The sequence below is a fragment of the Haemaphysalis longicornis genome, unplaced genomic scaffold (genome assembly GCF_048455015.1).
Source record: "Haemaphysalis longicornis isolate Haplotype H1 unplaced genomic scaffold, Haemaphysalis longicornis Haplotype H1 scaffold_983, whole genome shotgun sequence".
NCBI lineage: Eukaryota > Metazoa > Arthropoda > Arachnida > Ixodida > Ixodidae > Haemaphysalis > Haemaphysalis longicornis.
The window spans coordinates 21400-39275 of NW_027526470.1; the positions used below are offsets into that span (position 1 = coordinate 21400).

Below are 17876 nucleotides of genomic sequence, written 5' to 3' on the forward strand. Positions count from 1 at the left end.
TCCTGCTTTGGTGTAATGAAGCTAATTAATTTATTCCGTAATTCTGCATTTCTTCCAAGTGTAAGGGGGCACTTAAGTCCCCCCAATCGCTTGAATTATTTTTTCCTGGAACCTTCAGATATTCCACACCAAGGTCGAACCTGATGTGCCGGATAAGCCTGTGGACGACTGTGAATGAGTTTACTAAAGCTGCGGTGGAAAGTAAGGCAAAGAAAAAAAGTACCACACAGTCAGACGCACGAGACACGTAGGGGCACTATAATACACTTGTTTGCCTGCATTGTGTGAGCGATTTTGCTCATTTTAGCTTGTAGTTAGAGCCACAGAGTAAAAATTAGTGTCCGTAGTCATTGCGCCGTGATGCACACGAATGAAATAAATACATCGCGCCCAGCGCAGTATCTACATAAAATGTCATAGCGCATTTTATTGCTTATTTTACATACCACTGAATTTGCACTGTGTTCTTTTTCTTTCTCATGAAGATATTACATCATCACTTAGCGCAAGGTGGTAGCACAGCACACACCAATACGAAGAAGTTACATTCTGCTGCTCGTATTTGTCTGCAGTCAAAACTCAAGGGCAGAGTTTTATATAATTATAGCTCTATGCAGTCTAGGATAAGAAAAAACCACAGAAAAAACCAATGGGAGGCATTGGAAAAAACGCAGTGCCAAATATTACGCCACCCGGCGTAACCGAAACTGTTTATTAAATATACGTCTGACACCCTTTCCCACAATTAAAGATACGTCCGCCGCAACCCGAAAATGAAATTGGAGCTGCATTATACAGTAAAAAATTAGCTACGACCAGCAGAACCGAGAACTAGTTCTAGAAATTAGTATCAGATTTTTTTCATATGAATGGTAGCATCCACTTTTCTAGGTTTCGTCCGACATAATTTCTAACCTAGATATTAAAGTTACGCGCGACGGAACTTTTACCTATGTTTTGAGTTACGTTAGACTACTCCGTGCGTGAGAACATCGTAACCTGAAATTGAAAACGCTATTAAGACGGTGCGAACTGCGGTAAATTAGTGTGCGCCCCGTCTATCGATGCAGCTTGAGTCAACGTTTATGGCTTGAGTAGGCACCGTGGCACGGCACCGCCTCCTAGCCACGCTTTACTTTTACTGTTCTCTGGGCACCCCAATCCAGGTGATAATGAAAGCCTAGCGTTTTCCTGGTTTTCCCACGCGACAACTTTCACGGAGTTGCCCTCGCCATAGTCGACGCTCCGGATATGGCGAGCGCTCCCAAACGAAAGTCGCGCAAAAAGTACTTGCACGAAAACAGTGAGTTCACTGTGCCCAAGTCGACTTGGTATGCGCGCTCGAAGAAGCAGCGGCTGCAGCACGCCCTGGAAACTGCGCCAACTGACGATTCGGGGCCATCTACCGTTGCCGCAAGCGATGTGGCACGATCGGCCACTTCCCGGGATGATCTCTCCGCACGGCTGGACGATGCATCTGAAGATTCCACAAATCGTGCCTTTGACGACACGATGCAAAATTTTCGTGATGACGGCGAGGATCCGCACTGCGACGATCTCGACGGTCAGGGACTGGAACATGGTCATCTGGACTACGAGAGCCTCGACGGCGAGAATCCGCACTGCGACGACCTCGACGATCAGGGACTCGAACACGGTCATTCGGACTACGAGAGCCCCGACGGCGAGAATCCCCACTGCGACGATGTCGACGATCAGGGATTTGAACTCGGTGAACCGGACTACGAGAGCCCCGACGGCGAGGATCCGCACTGCTACGATCTCGACGATCAGGGACTCGAACACGGTCATTCGGACTACAAGAGCCCCGACGGCGAGAATCCGCACTGCGACGATGTCGACGATCAGGGATTAGAACACGGTGATCCGGACTACGAGAGCCTCGACGACGAGGATCTTGACGATGCAGATTGGCACTTCAGCAGCGGTACCGCCGGCGCCTCACTACCACCTCTAACCGAGGAAGAAATCCTTTCATCGTCGTTCTCTAAGCTAAGCACTGAAAAGCTGCCTAACCTTGGCACTTCAAAAGCAGGTGCTGCCGCTATGGCCATGTCTTTCGCGATTGCGCACGGCTTAACGTGGTCGGCATTGGGTGACCTGGCAAAACTAGTCAACAGTATTGCAGGAATGGAGGTGTTACCACGGAGCGAATATATGTTCCGAAAGCTGTGGTCAGCACAAAAGGAGGATGTAGTTCGCTACTGGTATCGCTGTGAGCAGTGTGGAGACGTGCTGAAAGTTGAGAACGGTGATGGACTCTGCGAAGTTTGTGACAGAAAAGTTTCGGTGGCCAGTGCCCGTAACAAATCAAACTTTTTCATCACTTTGAACGTGCGAAAGCAGCTGAGTACATTGGTGCAAAACACCAAGGACAGCCTCGCAGAAGGCCTTGCATTGCGAAGTGAACAATGCGGCGATGAAGTCACAGACATTGTAAGTGGTGCAGCATTCCGTGAGTTGAGGGAAAATGAAAAATTAGGTGTGGATGATCTCACCCTTACTATCAACACTGATGGAAGCCCTGTCTTCAAGTCCTCAAAAACATCCATGTGGCCCCTACAGTTCACTCTAAATGAACTCCCACCGAGTGTGCGATTTAAACATCCCGTGCTGGCTGGACTTTGGTTTGGGCCCGGACACCCCGAAATGCAAACCTTTCTGTCAAGGTTCACGGACGAAATCTCAGCCATGACACCGATTGTGTGGGAGCACGAAGGTTCTGTGCACTGTTCTAGAGTGTTCGTACTGTGTTGTGCTGTGGATGCACCGGCACGGGCAGCTGTAATGAATATGATTCTTCACAACGGTTGCCACGGCTGCCCTCGGTGCTTCACGTCGACTACCCGCAGTGGAGGTAATTGGTTTGCCAGCATTCATTACTTAGTTCCAAGTGTGGTATTGTCGTGGCACTCAAATTTATCACAATGTTGTGTAAATTTCATTGCAGGTTAACTACAGACCTGCATTGCTGAATCTTATTTCACTCTAAAGGGGTAACCACACGCAGCTACGGCGATGAGCAATGCAAAAAACACACAACTCAGTGGGTACAGCCAACACCAATCGGTACAGCAAACAAGCAGTGTTGGCAAGTGGTGAGCTAGAAAATTATGCAAAGGGCACTGGGGGTGACGACAGCGACGTTTAGCCTGCCAGAAGCAGCCCACAAATGAGCAACAGTGACAGAGAGCATTAGCAGAACTGTGTTAATTCTTTTCACTTGGTGCTGTCGCCCACACTGCCTGTGTGCTGTACCTATTGAGTTACATTTTTCACGGTGCTCGTCGCTGTCGCTTCATGTGGTTACCCTTTAAAGGTGCTCCGCTACACCGTTTGAGAAAGCTAAAAAGGAAATGGGGTTAGACAGAATACTGTTGCAGTAACCTTTGCTTGCAGAAATTTTGTTCAGATATGAAGTAGGGCCAGAGTATTTAAATAATAAAGCCGTTTTTTTATTTCCCATTTAGATTTTGCGTGGCGCTACCTTTTTGTTTTACTGTGGTGAATTGCCATGAAAACAGCTGACAGTAATACTCAATGCTAAAAGGCCACTAAACTCAGTGCAGCATGGAATGTGACTGTGCCAGGAGAAGTTTTTTTTTTTTTTTTAAAATTTGCTAAGTGTGAGTTCTCTAAACCTTCAATTAGGGAGCGCAAGTCGTTGTAACACTACAGTCTCCATTTTCGCTATTGAAATTGGTCCTGCTCTACTGAAAAACACAACTTAGGAGGGGTAGCTGAACTGCCACATTGCATTGGCAGGCATGTTTGCATAAGCAAAGTAATGTGGCTAGTTGGAATGTGTTTAATATGAGGAGCACAATGAAGCTACAAATACGAGCACAAGTCAGGGTGAGTAAATCACTCGTACAGAGGGCTTCTCTCATTTTTACTTCAGCTTACATTTGTTGTTTGGTTGCATTCTTCACTACAAATGCTATTGCAAAATCAACTGGTACATGCAGGGCCGTAGCCCGAATATTCTTTTCGCAGGGGCTTACGAGTTATTGGAAAATTGGAATAGCGGAGTTTTGCCGAAGAAACTCCAAGCCTAGCTTACACCCTGCGTGGAAAAAAATTTCAAAGGGGGTTCAAAACCCCCCTCTGGCTGCGTCCCAAGCTATACTATAGATCTGACATTAGCAGAGCAGCCCCTGAGAGCAGGTGAATTTTGCTACTTTCCAGAAGTGTAAAAAGGGGTCTTTTATACAGGTATGTGTTTTCAGCAGCTACTGTTGCTGGGAACTATACACTCCCAGTACATGCTTGTTCACTTTTCCCCACTTTCTCCTGTTGCCTATATGCCATGCGTTTTTGCAAGTAGCTATCAACACTGAAATGCAATTTGAAATGTGTCAAGCAAATTATTCTCACTTCCAGGCAGCTTGCGCTACACCAGCCAACGAACAGAACCTAGAACACATCTTGGAGTTGTGCGCGACATGCACATGGCCTTTGTTCAAGATGAAAGGTTCAACGGCTTCAATGGACCATCAGCCTTGATGAATCTGCGAGGTGAGTGCTGTACCGGGTGTTTTGTGAAATTGTCTACTGTATGGAGCTTCCTGCAGACTTGGCTGGATCACATTTAAAAATGTTTAGCCTCATTAGTTAATTCCTTTAGTCGATTACTCCACTAATAAATCCGTAATGTTCACTGATTGAACATCATCTAAAAAGAAACCAAAGGTACATGCTAGAGTGCAATTGCATTTTTACTGTCCTGTCATCGACATGGGGTGATTAAATCATTCCAGACGTTTAAAAAAATATTCATATACGAAGGCAAATAATTTTACTCCCAATTTCCAGTAGCACTGTGCATCTAGATGCAACTACACTTTTAAGACTTTTGCGTGGCACATCTGTGGGGCAAAAGCATATCACCATCTTCAAAACTTGGCCCATTTCTGGGTGCAAGGAGTGTAGTGATCCCTGTTATTGCTGTGGATCTGTATAATTTTTGACTGCTTTTTGTGCTGAAAAGCTAGTGTCTGCAAATGTGCATTTCCACATTTTCCTTATGTTGTAATCTTGCGGTGGTATGGACAAAGAAATATTGTCCACCTTTTTCCCCCTTCTTTGCTTGCATAACAAGCTAAGAATTTTCCATGAACATGTTTCAAATATTTGGCCTTAAATTTATTCTAGGGATGGAAGGCAAATTACTTAGGGACAATGAAGCAACATATATTGTTGTTTTATTTGAACAAACTAGCCTTTTTAAACTCACTCAAGTACATTCAGGCTTCTAAAGACATTCTCACCATAAAGGGATTTTAATTATTGACCAACTTTCAAATCTCCAATTACATCATGTCAGCAGTGATGTCTGCGACGTACGAATAGTAGTCTGATCAGTGATCAATGAGTAATCAGAGCATTGAAAGGATGCTGATGTCGAGTAGTCAAAATCATATTTGTGGCTGCATTCCGCAGTTTTTCTCATGTACTTCATTATTTTACTAATGAGTGCACGTTTACCCTGTTTACTGGGAAAACAGAGAACGTTGAGTCACTTACAGCCACTGGCCCAACTATTGTAATGATGTTACACTGACTTGCGATGCGTTTTTATTCTATCCCAGCTTTCAAAATTGTGATTTTCACCCATTTCATGGTTGCCATCGTCTTTTTTTTTGTTCACTGAAGGGATGTACAGGTTAATCGTGCCAACATTTCGCCGATTTAGTCTTGTGGACTCGCCAAGGAGTTGTTGTAGTCGATAGCATATCAACAGGGAAAATATTAGGAGGGAAATGGCATTTTTGATTGCATTTTTCTTGTTGATAAATAATATCGGAAAAACCAAATCAGTCAAAAGATAAAATTGTTGAGCTGTTAGTGCCCTTTTAAAGTAATTTTTTCAAGTTAGTATAGGTATAACTGGTTAAGGGTTTTTTTTGTCAGGGCCTACCCAGGCCACTGAGAAATGCAGACAGCAGACTAAGAAGAGCGTAGACTTCTTGATAATTAAATGAATGCAAGCCTTCTTGTGTCTGGGCTGTTTCCCCTTCTCTCCATGTTGCAAAATGAGGTGCCAATAAATTACTAATAAAAATCACTTCTCATTTCCCATTTCTGTATGAAGTAAACTGCAAGCCCACTTAAAGGGTCCATGAAGAGAAAATACAACTTTGTTTAACTTTAAGGCGCTAGGCTTCAGTACCTCACTCAGCTCCATTCCAGCCACGAAAGACGTTTTTTAACCGATAAAAATGCAAGAAATACTTAAGAACTTTCAAATTTCGCGCCACAGTGACGTGTATTCGGCGTGAGTGACGTCATATGGGCCAGCACTAAAAACATAATTTTCAGTGGGTTAGGTGCACGTTAGCATTCGAGTGATTCGATCAAACGGAACTGACGGCCCCACTACAATCGTCCAGTCACGTGTCCTGGCGATTGATTAGTTCGGCCGCCGTCAATCGCCCAAACAAGATTCTGTGACGTCATAGAAAAGTTGCTGGAAACCGGCTAGCGAGTCGCCACAGCTCCACACGTTTTCTTTAATATCTCCGTTATTTTTTGGAAGTTTGCGATGAAATCGGTATCATTTTTATCAGGACAAAGCAGCCTTTCTAATAAACCAAACTTGTATTTTGTCTTCATGGCTCCTTTAATGGCACCTTGCTAAACATTCATTTGTTTCTTCTCTGGTATTTAGTATTGATCTATTTCTTGGAGGGAACAAGTTGCCTTCGCAAACAGTTGGGTCACACTTCTTGACTCCAATGTTTTGTTCCTATGCTTGACATTTTATAGGTTTCAATTTGGTCCATGGTGTAAGTGTCGACTACATGCACTGTGTGCTGCAAGGAGTGTGCAAGCAAGTGACGGAACTGATGTTCTACAACCCGATGAAGGGGAACCCCACTAGCATACCAGCATACTACATTGGTATGTACCATGCATGGGTTCAACATATGGTAGCATGAAGTGCAATCTGCATAGGCAGAAAAAATATTCGAATGCTATTTATAGGCACCGGACACTGCCGCAATTGCAGCGCCGCCTCTTTGGGTCAGTGGAGGTCGCGACCAGCCGTTCAGTGCATGTGAAAACACGCACGCTGCGTTCGGTTCTGCACTCTGTGGCGGACGTTTTTTAAAAAAACATTGTGATAATGGCAAGCTGCAGTGTCCGAAAGGATCAAAATGCTGCAGGAAAGAATTCGTGGCAGCGCCCCATCTGCTGCGTGAAGGACCGCCAAAATCATGAAGGGCAGCCCGGGTTTCCCGGGCAGCCGTAGGAGAATGAGCGTCACAAGAAATGGCTTTCTGCAGTACGAAAAACTAAAACGTTTGCTTTCAGTGGTTCATACATATCGCAGACTGCAGTATTTGTGAATCGCATGCAGTAGTATTCACAGAACACAAGGTATTACGGCTTCCGCCACTATTGTTTTTTCAGCAGTAACCCTTTTTTTAGCGACATTCACGGCACCGAATGGAGGCCAGAAGGCGGCACAGGAATATGCTCACAGCAATTCCCGGGTGGTGCTAAATCAATGTCAACAAGCGTCCCGTCTACTGCCTTACTTGGTTCCCGAAATAGCACAGTGTTCGGCCACGCATTCCAAGCGAGAGCGTGGCAAGATATCAAACGCGTTATTTGACTCCTTTAATGCGTTCGGGTACTCTGAAAGTTCAGATTATTTTTTTAAGCAGAGGAGGGAGAGGAGGAGGAAATACTTTTATGGGGAATACGTAATGGCCGGAACAAATTGAATCACATTTACTGCTAAGACGACTAACATTACTCTAAGAAAGAAGCCGAAACTAAACGGAATCTTCGTAAGACAACACGCAGCTCTGCTGTATCAGCAGGTTGCACACTGGGTGAAACTGGATTAACTTTGTGTCATCAGCTAATAACGTTTAGAATGCGTTGTTAATCACTGACAACACCAACCGAGCTGGAGAAGGGCCACAGAAAAAGTAACAGTAGTGTGGGTGCGCCAAAACAGCTACAACACAAACACGCCCCTGTCGTGAAGCGCCTTTGTATACGCTGGAGCCGTGGTACACGAAAACCTGGAAAGAAGCGCTGTAGATACGCTTCCCTTGCTGAAAATGTCAGTTCGCTACGATGTCTCTCTCGTCAATTTCTTTCACGGCGTACTTGCGCCTGGCAACGTACAATGTCTGCCTCTTCTCGCGCACGTGAGGCCGAAACTAGTAGTCTAGCCCTGTAATTGTGCAGAAACCGCACAGAAGCACTTGAGGTGTGGGGAAACTATTTGCCAGAACAGTTTTCGAGCACGAGACACCTTTCAAAAACAGTCGCAGAATCGCAAAAACAAACAACCGAGAGGTGTCGAACATATGAACGCGCACCCGGCGTCTGGCTCCCACTGACCCTAAGTTTGCTCAAGATTCCGAGGGGTGGCGCTGGGTGCACTTATTCGTCACGCCCTGTGAGCAGTGACTGGTCCCTATAAACAGATTTGTTCCCAGCTTTACATTAGTAGCATCAAACATTTAATCTATGGCAATACATGTATTGTGACTTCTGTTCTTTTTTTTTTTTCATAACAAGCACGAAGCCTAGCCAGTTGTTTTAAGCGGTGTATTGGAACGAAATTTATTCATAGTTTTGATGCACTCATTGGTCAGGATTTTATAAGAAGCAGTTATAATGTCAATGAAAGCGATTACAAATAGTACTTATCTCAACTTTTCAATGCAGGTGACCCGCCAACCTTGAAGAAAGTCAATCAGCGATTGCTCAGCATTCACCCTCCTCATTGTGTGACAAGGCTACCCCGACCGATCGGTGTGCGCATTCAGTGGAAGGCAACGGAATGGAGGAATTGGCTCCTGTACTACGCACTTCCTTGCCTTGATGGTGTGCTTCCACTGGAGTATTGGCGCCACCTGTCGAAGTTGTCGGAAGCAGTGCACATTCTTCTTCAGGAAGCTATCAGCCCAGGAGAAATTGACCGTGCAGGTAATTGCTCGCTGAACACTGTGATGCTTTTACATAACAAAATTTGCACTGTGTTAAATTTTTAAAAATTCACATCCAGGCTTTGTTAGCTGAGACAAGATCCCCCTTATTGTCCTGGGCATTTTATAAAAACACTTACCATTCATGGTTGTCAATACTGCCCCAGCAGTGGCAGCTAAGGTTACGATGCTGTTTTTGTGAACACAAGCATGAGTTCAATTTTTAGCCAAAGCAGCTTTTCTGTTTCTGATGAAGGGGAAATGTAATCATGACCTACTTCCTCTTAGCGAGAGACTCAATCACACCTCAATTGATGAGCAGTACCATGACCCTACTATGCATAAGAGAATGTGGTGGTTGTGCAGAGAGCAGAGTACAGTCGCATGCCATTGATTACCTTCAAGGAGGGGTATTGCGATTCTTCTTTTCATGGGGGGTCGTGATGTGTTGTGAAAAGAATCGGTAATTGGAATTATGTTCTCTCAAAAACAGATTTATTATCTGTCTTATGTTTATGAAAAGAAGTTTCAGTGCATCTGCACATGCATGTACAGTTGCCGTCACACGTAATTGGAGCATGGGAGCTGTGGCCAAACCGCATAGGAGTACAATGTAGCTGCACCGGCAGCAAACGAATGGACGACACACGCATGCGTGCCTGCCGACACCGATAGCCCCTCTATACTTCTCAACCCACTTCTTTTAACGTGGCTTCCAGCGTTGTTCGCAGCGTACTGGTCTCGGCAATGACGCGTTGTTAGCAAACCGATGTAAAAATATTAGAAAAGAAAAATTGTCACTTGCGACTGCGACACTTTTCCAGCAGCTTGCGTGGGCTGAAAGTGTGTGAGCGACGCTGCCAAATACCGCCTCTGCTATCAGTGCCATTGCTGGGACCAGTATGCTGCGGACAACGCTGGAAGCCATGTTAAAATAAGTGGGTTGAGAAGTTTAGATGAGCTATCGGCGTCGGCAGCCACGCATGCGTGTTGTCGTCCATTCGTTTGCCGCCGGTGTAGCTACACGGCGCTCCTATGCAGTTCGGCCACAGCTCCCATGCTCCAATTACTTTTGACGGTACCTGTACACTCACTAGCTGTCATTGTATTCTGGGTTGTTACCAAACTTTTTGAAGGAGATACGAGCTTGGAGTTCGAAATTTTTGGCCAATTTCTTGAATAAAAAATGAAAACAGTAACAATGAAAACCCTTAGTGCAGCAATGAAAATTTCCACTATGGTGGTGTCGACAGAGGCAGCATAGATTTTGGCAACTGATGGTTCAACTCCCCATCAGCAGCTGCCACTTAGGCATGTAGAGTAAACCCATCTTCAAGGGGGTTTACTGCCAATTTCTATGTCGGTTGAGCTTGGTCAGCCACAGAAGTACAGGAACAAGGCAGGTGCGCAGAGGCCTAAAATGCCAGCTGAAGCCCGAATGCTTTCATCTTTAATCCACTTAGGCAGACAAAGGTGTCTCCAGGATTTTTTTTTTCTTTTAACCGCATAATGTCCTTTTCAAGTGCTGTCATTTTGACTGGTGTGCCTATAAGAAGTTATCTTAGTGAAATATTAAGCGCACCAATTTAGTGCTTACTCTTTATGACTGATTTCAGATGTTTTTATAAATATGTGCTGGCATTAATGTTGTTTGATGCAGATGTGACATGCTACCCACTAGCATCCATTTTTTTCGTGTGGGTGAATTGCAACTCCCATGGTTCTTGTAACATTGTTCCCTGGTTGTTATGCTTTATCAATTTCAGAGTGCCTCCTGTTTGCCTTTGTGGAGCGGTGCGCACCACCATTGTTCGAGCCCACGGCAGCGACATTCAACGTGCATTCCCTGCTGCATCTTGGTGACAGCGTCCGGGACCTGGGACCATTGTGGGCCAATTCCTGTTTCACGTTTGAAGGTGGAAACGGCAAACTTGTAAAGTCCATTACAGCAGCGAATGGACTACCTCACCAGGTTGTGGAGCGTGTTGTAATGGAGCAGTGCCTGGATAGCTGCTTAGCAGTTGGATGCATGCTTACCGAAGATGAGAAGAGCATTTGCAAGGAGTTCTTGGAACATGCACAAGTTTCCAGTGCAGTTCAGGAGGGTGATGCCACGTTGCTTGGGCGCAACAAGCATGCCATTCTTAGCACCCCTGAAAGGGATGCTTTGAATGAGCTTGGCTATGAGAAGGTTGAGTGTTACGACAAACTGATAGTTAAGCATCAAATCTATCACAGCACCCTGTATAAGAGGCCCACAAAGAGTGACACCACGTTTGTGGAAACGTGCAAAGGCTGCTTTAGGATAGAAAAAATAGTGCTGGCATCACGCTGCGGATGCAGCAAGTGCTTTTTGCTGTGCCGAGAGGTTTTATTTTTGGATTCTTCTTCATTTCCTCGGCACATAAAACCATGTTTTTTGTCTGGAAGCGATGTTCCTACAGTTCTGGAACCAAGTGACATTATCAGGAGCTGCATTTACATTGAGTTCAATCAAGAAAAGAAGGCATTTTTATGCCTGATGCCGAACATGATTGAACGGGACTGATGAAACCCATTCTGTTGCCATTCACACTCACCCGCCGCGGTAGCTCAGTGGCTAAGGCGTTCTGCTGCTGAGCACGAGTACACATGTTCGGTTCCTGGCCACAGCGGCCGCTTTTCTGATGGAGGCAAAAAGCAAAAACGCCCGTGTGTTCGAGATTTCAACGCACGTAACAGATCCCCAGGTGGTCAAAATTAATCCGGAGCCGTCCACCACAGCACGCCTCATCGCCTGAGTTGCGTCGGTGCGTTAAACCCTACAATCAATCAATCAAATGCCATTCACACTTGTATTTCAGCATTGTGATCTGAAACCTAACAAAGTCATGTAACAAGAAAGGGCCATAACAAGTAACCCTCATGGGGGTAAAGGCTTGTAACTTTGTAACCTCAACGTCAACAACTGCCTTTTTAAAGCAAAGCTTTCTACCTCTACCAGCCAACGGTTCTTTCATGGTGTGCAAGACGACAAACTCCCAACACGGCGAAGACAGTGGCGAAGGGAGAAGGGGGAGGGGGAGGGGGGGGGGGAGGGGGGCAAAGGTTTCACTCACGGAGCACACTGTAGATGGCGCGGTGAATTCACCCACCCAGCGTTCCCTGTGTAGAGGAGCCTCCTCATGAGCACGTCGGTGAGACGGCTATGTCGTCTGTTTTAGCGATGGTTGTTTTGGGGTTGTTTTGGATCATCTTCGTGTCTATTGCACGCTTCCCTCACATGGCTTGATTAACTTGTTTGAAAGCACCTCCTGAGTAACCGAGACCCAATGAATTAAGTGGTCGTATGGCAAAGGTACGTTAAGGATTGGTTTAGCAGGGTGGGAAAACAAAATGTAGAGACTACATGCAGACATCTGGGCTCTAAAGAAACGCCAACTTTTGTTCACTGCTTGCCACGAATAAGTCTTCGTTTTCTAAATCGGTGAATACCAATTCGGTTGTGTTTTAAGTGGTATTACAAAATGCAAAAGGAGCAAGTAGTTCTGATAAATATTGATCATAAAAGTTCCCTCAGCTTTCTTGCAATTCTCAAACTTACTAAACTAACTAGTTTAAATCTGTGTAAATGGGAATCGCTAAGCTCACATGCCGAATTGTTTGGTGTCTGCGCTTTTGTCCTGTGTTGCAGCCCTTAGGTAGCACATCAGGATGGCTAGGTTCCGCTGTCTCATTTTTGGAAAGACGCTCCTCTCTGTTTTCTGTCGACGCACGGCCGGGCTACAGCGGCGGCATCTGCTGCTCTAGCCCGGCCGGGGCTAACGCTGCTGGTGCGTTTGGGACCCCCCCCCCGCGAATTCCAGGTAATGGCTGGCAGAATCTCTGATTTCACTGTGTGTAGAGTTATGTTTGTGAATTCAAGTGAAGTCGCATGACCAATTGTTGTGGGTGCCGTTTAAAGCTTTGCTTTCCAACCACCTTGACAACGTGGATTGGACCCATTTTTTATTCTTAAAGCCAGCTCTCTTTGTCATAACCTTTAGTGAATGGTTTATATGTATGCATTTTTGTATATCTGTATATGTGTGTACAAATATGTGTATGTGTATATCTATGTGTGTATGTGTATATGTATATATGCTGTGTCTCTATTGTCTATGGTGGCGTAGTGAAAGTTGGTAAGCCGATCCATCATTACTTTCACACGTATGTTGTATTTTGTTGTATGGCTTTTTGGTTCAATGCTTGAACTTATTGGCATCCATGGTTTCTTCTTGTTATTTTCATTCCACTCCTGTAAAATCCCGAACAGGGCTGATATGAAGGAATGAATAAATGAATGAATGCAAAACTTGTTTTAAAATGCTTTGGGGAATTCTTATCGCGAGGTATTTGGTTTTGGATGGATGCTGACAAACATCTTACAAGTCGAATAGCAACAGAAATGTACTTAACACCCCGAATGTGTTGGGCTATTAGTTACATTAGCCACTAGTTCGGAATTAGAAAATTATGCTAACATTGAAAAATTAGCGTAATGGCTGCCCAGTTGAGTTGTCAATATTGAATAAGGTATCTAAGTCTTTTTTTATATGTAACCGTCAACCAGGCATATAACAAACGGCGATTACGAGAGGATTTGCAGTTACCGTAAAGTTACGAAGAACGCCCACCCAAATCACCCTAAGAAATCGGCGCAGGTGGGCTTGACGACAACGCCCCAGAACGACCATTCAGCGTGCTAAAATGTGCGAATTTGGCGAATAACGAGGCCCGCATGCGATTAAAGTAAAAACTAGGATCTGCCCTAGGACAACTGTGCAAGGCGTGCGTGTGCGCTGTTGTCTCAGCGCAGATCCTATTTTTTACTTCAATCGCATGCTGGGCCTCGTCATTCGCCAAATTTAAACATTTAAGCACGCTGAATGGTCGTTCTGGGGCGTTGTCGTGAAGTCCACCTGCGCCGATTTCTTAGTGTGATTAGAGCTATCTAGTGAAAAAAAATACGGGATGGGCGAACTTTCGGGTGAGGTACGAAAACTACAAAAAAGTAGCCGCACCGCCAACCAAAACTGCGGAGATATCAAGTAGAAAAGCCGGAAAGTTTGTGTCTATTTTGTTCGAAATCGAGACATCGGCGGTGTTCGCTAACGCGGGACGGTTTCGCGAAGGGAGCACCCCGGGCTTTCGAAAGCGTCGAAGCTAGTTCAATCTTTGGGATCTTGAATATTTCACCCCTAACGGGGGTGGGCGATGTGTCGGAGGAGGCCGTTCTCTCGGAACTTCACGGTAGGCGAATTACACTTTCCACTCGCACGAAGCTATTCCTAGTAATTCTACCGTTCCGCGCACGCTAAGCAATTGCGACTTATCAGCAAGACATTCGCCGCTAACACCCGAGGGATCCCGGAGCATCAGTGGCGTTCGCGGCGCTTAACGTTGGCTTGAGACAACGTCGAGCGTCGCAACAGAAGTAGTGCACTAGCGCGCGGCCTTCCCGCGTGTCCAGCCTTGCAGTGGCGCTCCAGCGCCCATTGGACCCCGTTCCAGCGAGGATTCTTGCTATTCGGCGCGCCCGCGTGGGAGCCCTGCCCCCAGCGTGTCCTTCCCGCGTTGCTCCCGGCGTGATCGGCGTGTTCCGGCGTTTTCCATTCCCTCCGGCGTGTTCCAGCGTTTTTTTCAACGCCGGAAAACGCGGGGTTTTCCGATAGGGTACCCACCCACCCACCCACCTACCTACCTACCTACCTGAAACCTACCTAGCTACCTACCTACCTACCTAAAGCCTACATACCTAGCTACCAACCAAGCTACCTTCCCACCAAAAACCTACCAAGCTACCTATCTACATACCTACCTACCTAAAACCTATCTACCCACCTACCTACCTAAAACCTACCTACCTAGCTACCTACCTAAAACCTACCTACCCAGCTACCTACCCAGCTACCTACCTACCTACTTAAAACCCATGTATCTACCTAACCAAGCTACCTACGTACCTACCTACCTACTTAAAACTTACCCACCTACCTACCTAAAACCTACCTAACTACCTGCCTAAAACCTACCTTCCTACCTACCCAAAACCTACCAAGCTACCTACCAACCGACCCATCTACCTACCTAAAACCTACCTACCTACCTATCTACCAAAAACCTACCTACCTACCTAAACCCTACCTACCTACCTACCTGCCTACTTACCTACCTACCTACCTACCTACCTACCTATCTACCTACCTAAAACCTCCTACCTACCTAAAACCTACCTACCTACCTACCTAAAACCTACCTAGCTACGTACCTAGCTACCTAAAACCTACCTACCTACCTACCTAAAACCTGCCTACCTACCCACCTACCCTAAACCTACCCACCTACCTACCTACGTAATACCTACCTACCTGCCTAAAACCTACCTACCTTTCTACGTACCTACGTACCTAAAACCTACCTACCTACCTAAAACCTACCCACCTTCCTACTTACCTAAAACCTAACAACCTACCTTAAAACTACCTACCTACCTACCTACCTAAAACCTACCCACCTTCCTACCTACCTAAAAACTAACTACCTACCTAAAACCTGCATGCCTAGCTACCTACCATGCTACCTACCTACCTATCTAAAACCTACCTAGATACCCACCAAGCTACCTACCCACCTACCTACCTGCCAGCCTGCCTGCCTGCTGAAGCCTGTCTGCCTGCCTGCCTAGCTTCCTACCTACCTACCTGCCTGATTAAAACCTACCTACCTACATTAAACCTACCTACCTACCTAGCTACCTACCAAGCTACCTACCTACCTTCTTAAAACCTACCTACCTACCTAAAACCTACCTACCTTCCTAAAACCTACATACCTAAAACCTACCAACCTACCTTAAACCTACCTACCTACCTAAAACGTACCCACCTACGTAAAACCTACCTACCTACCTACCCAAAACCTACCTACCTATCTACCAACCTACCTACCTACCTACCTGCCTGCCTGCCTGCCTGCCTGCCTGCCTGCAGCCTGCCTGCCTGCCTACCTAAAACCTACCTACCTACCTACCTACCTACCAACCTACCTAAATCCTTCTACCTACCTAAAACCTACCTACCAAGCTACCTACCTACCTAAAACATACCTACCTAAAAGCTACCTACCTTGCTACCTACCAAGCTACCTAACTACCTACCTACCTAAAACCTAGGTATCTACATACCAAGCTACCTACCTACCTACCTACCTACTTAAAACTTACCTACCTACCTACCTACCTAAAACCTACCTACCTACCTACCTTCCTACCTACCTAAAACCTAGCTACCTGCCTAAAACCTACCTTCCTACCTACTTACCTACCTAAAACCTACCTACCTACCTACTTTATCCCGACCTACCTACCAACCTACCTAATCCCTACCTAGCTACCTACCTACCTACCTAAAACTACCTACCAAGCTACCTACCTAACTACCTACTTTAAACCTACCAACCTTCCTACCTACCAACCTACCTACATAAAACCTACCTACCTACCTAAAACCTACCTACCTACCCAAAACCTACGTACCTACCTACCTGCCTACCTAAAACCTACCTACCTACCTACCTACCCAAAACCTACCTATCTACCTACCCAAAAACTACCTACCTACCTTCTTACCTACCTACCTACACAAATCCACCTTACCTAACTAGCTACCTTAAACCTACGTACCTACCTACCTACCTTAAACCTTCCTACATAGTTACCTACCAAGCTACCTACCTACCTACCTACCTAAAACATACCTACCTACCTAAAACTTACCTACCTACCCAAAACCTACCTACCTACCTGCCTACCCAAAACCTACCTATTTTGTTCCGGTTGTTACGTACCCAATCTTGTTACCTACCCAAACCCCTTGTTCCGGTCGACCCGTGGCATGAACCATTCACTGTCACGGCTTTACTACCGGTTGCCTATGAACGGCGCATGGAGACCCCATTCTTTGATTTTCCCCGTGGCGATTACAATCCCCTCTACATAACACTCCGGGCGACGAATTGGGAGCCAGTCTACACATCGCATAATGCAGACGCAGCGGTGCAGCTGCTCACAAAATTGTCCAAAAAGCAATGAACGAGCACATACCGCAAAGAACTCCGCAGCGCGCTGCGCAGTAAGCGTCGATTCCACAAACTAAGGAAAGCTAAAAACGACACGTCCGCCTACACTAACTTCAAAGAACAGCGCTCACTTCTGGCGAAACTTCTGGCGGATCTTAAGCACGCCCACAAGAAAGGCCCCTGAGCGGATTACTTTGCAGGATGGCGACACCATCGTTTCCGACCCAGCCAGCATTGTTGAAATATTCACAAAACACTTCTTGTCCGCGTACTCCTCGTCACGTGACAGCGGCTTCCCGGTTCGGCTCGCGCAGATAGGTGATGTCATACACACGCCCAACATAACCGTTGAGGATGTCACGGCTGCTATCCGCAGCCTTCCTTCGAAGAAATCCTCAGGCCATGATAATATCCCATGCTTCATTGTAAAACGCTCCTCTGCCATTTTTGCGCCGTTGCTCTGCCACATTTTTTGTCTCTCGCTTGAAGAGCGGCACTTTCCGACAAATTGGAAACCCGGCGTTGTTTTTCCTCTCCATAAGTCCGGAAATGCGTCGGTGCCTGGGAACTATCGACCAATACCTCTCCTTTGTTCTTTCTCAAAAGTTTTCGAAAAAGTAGTACACCCTTATCTCTTGTCCAAAATCGGGCTCCTCATTCATAGTAATCAGCACGGTTTTATGCCTGCCCGGTCCGTCCAATCAAAGCTTGCCTGTTTTCTGAGTGACGCCAGCAAGTACATACTTTCACGTCGACAAATGAATGCCATCTACTTCGATTGCAGCAAGGCCTTCGACCGCGTAA

General features: G+C 45.9%; 1 protein-coding gene across 1 annotated transcript; it reads left to right on the forward strand.

Moving 5' to 3' along the window:
• Nucleotides 1-170: 170 nt before the first annotated feature.
• Nucleotides 171-12018, forward strand: LOC144154829 (uncharacterized). Its single transcript, XM_077685923.1, has 5 exons — nucleotides 171-2878; nucleotides 4405-4539; nucleotides 6790-6924; nucleotides 8716-8976; nucleotides 10742-12018. Exons 1-5 carry the CDS (start codon nucleotides 1252-1254, stop codon nucleotides 11521-11523), a joined length of 2940 nt encoding a protein of 979 aa, XP_077542049.1. The 5' UTR covers nucleotides 171-1251; the 3' UTR covers nucleotides 11524-12018.
• Nucleotides 12019-17876: the final 5858 nt, after the last annotated feature.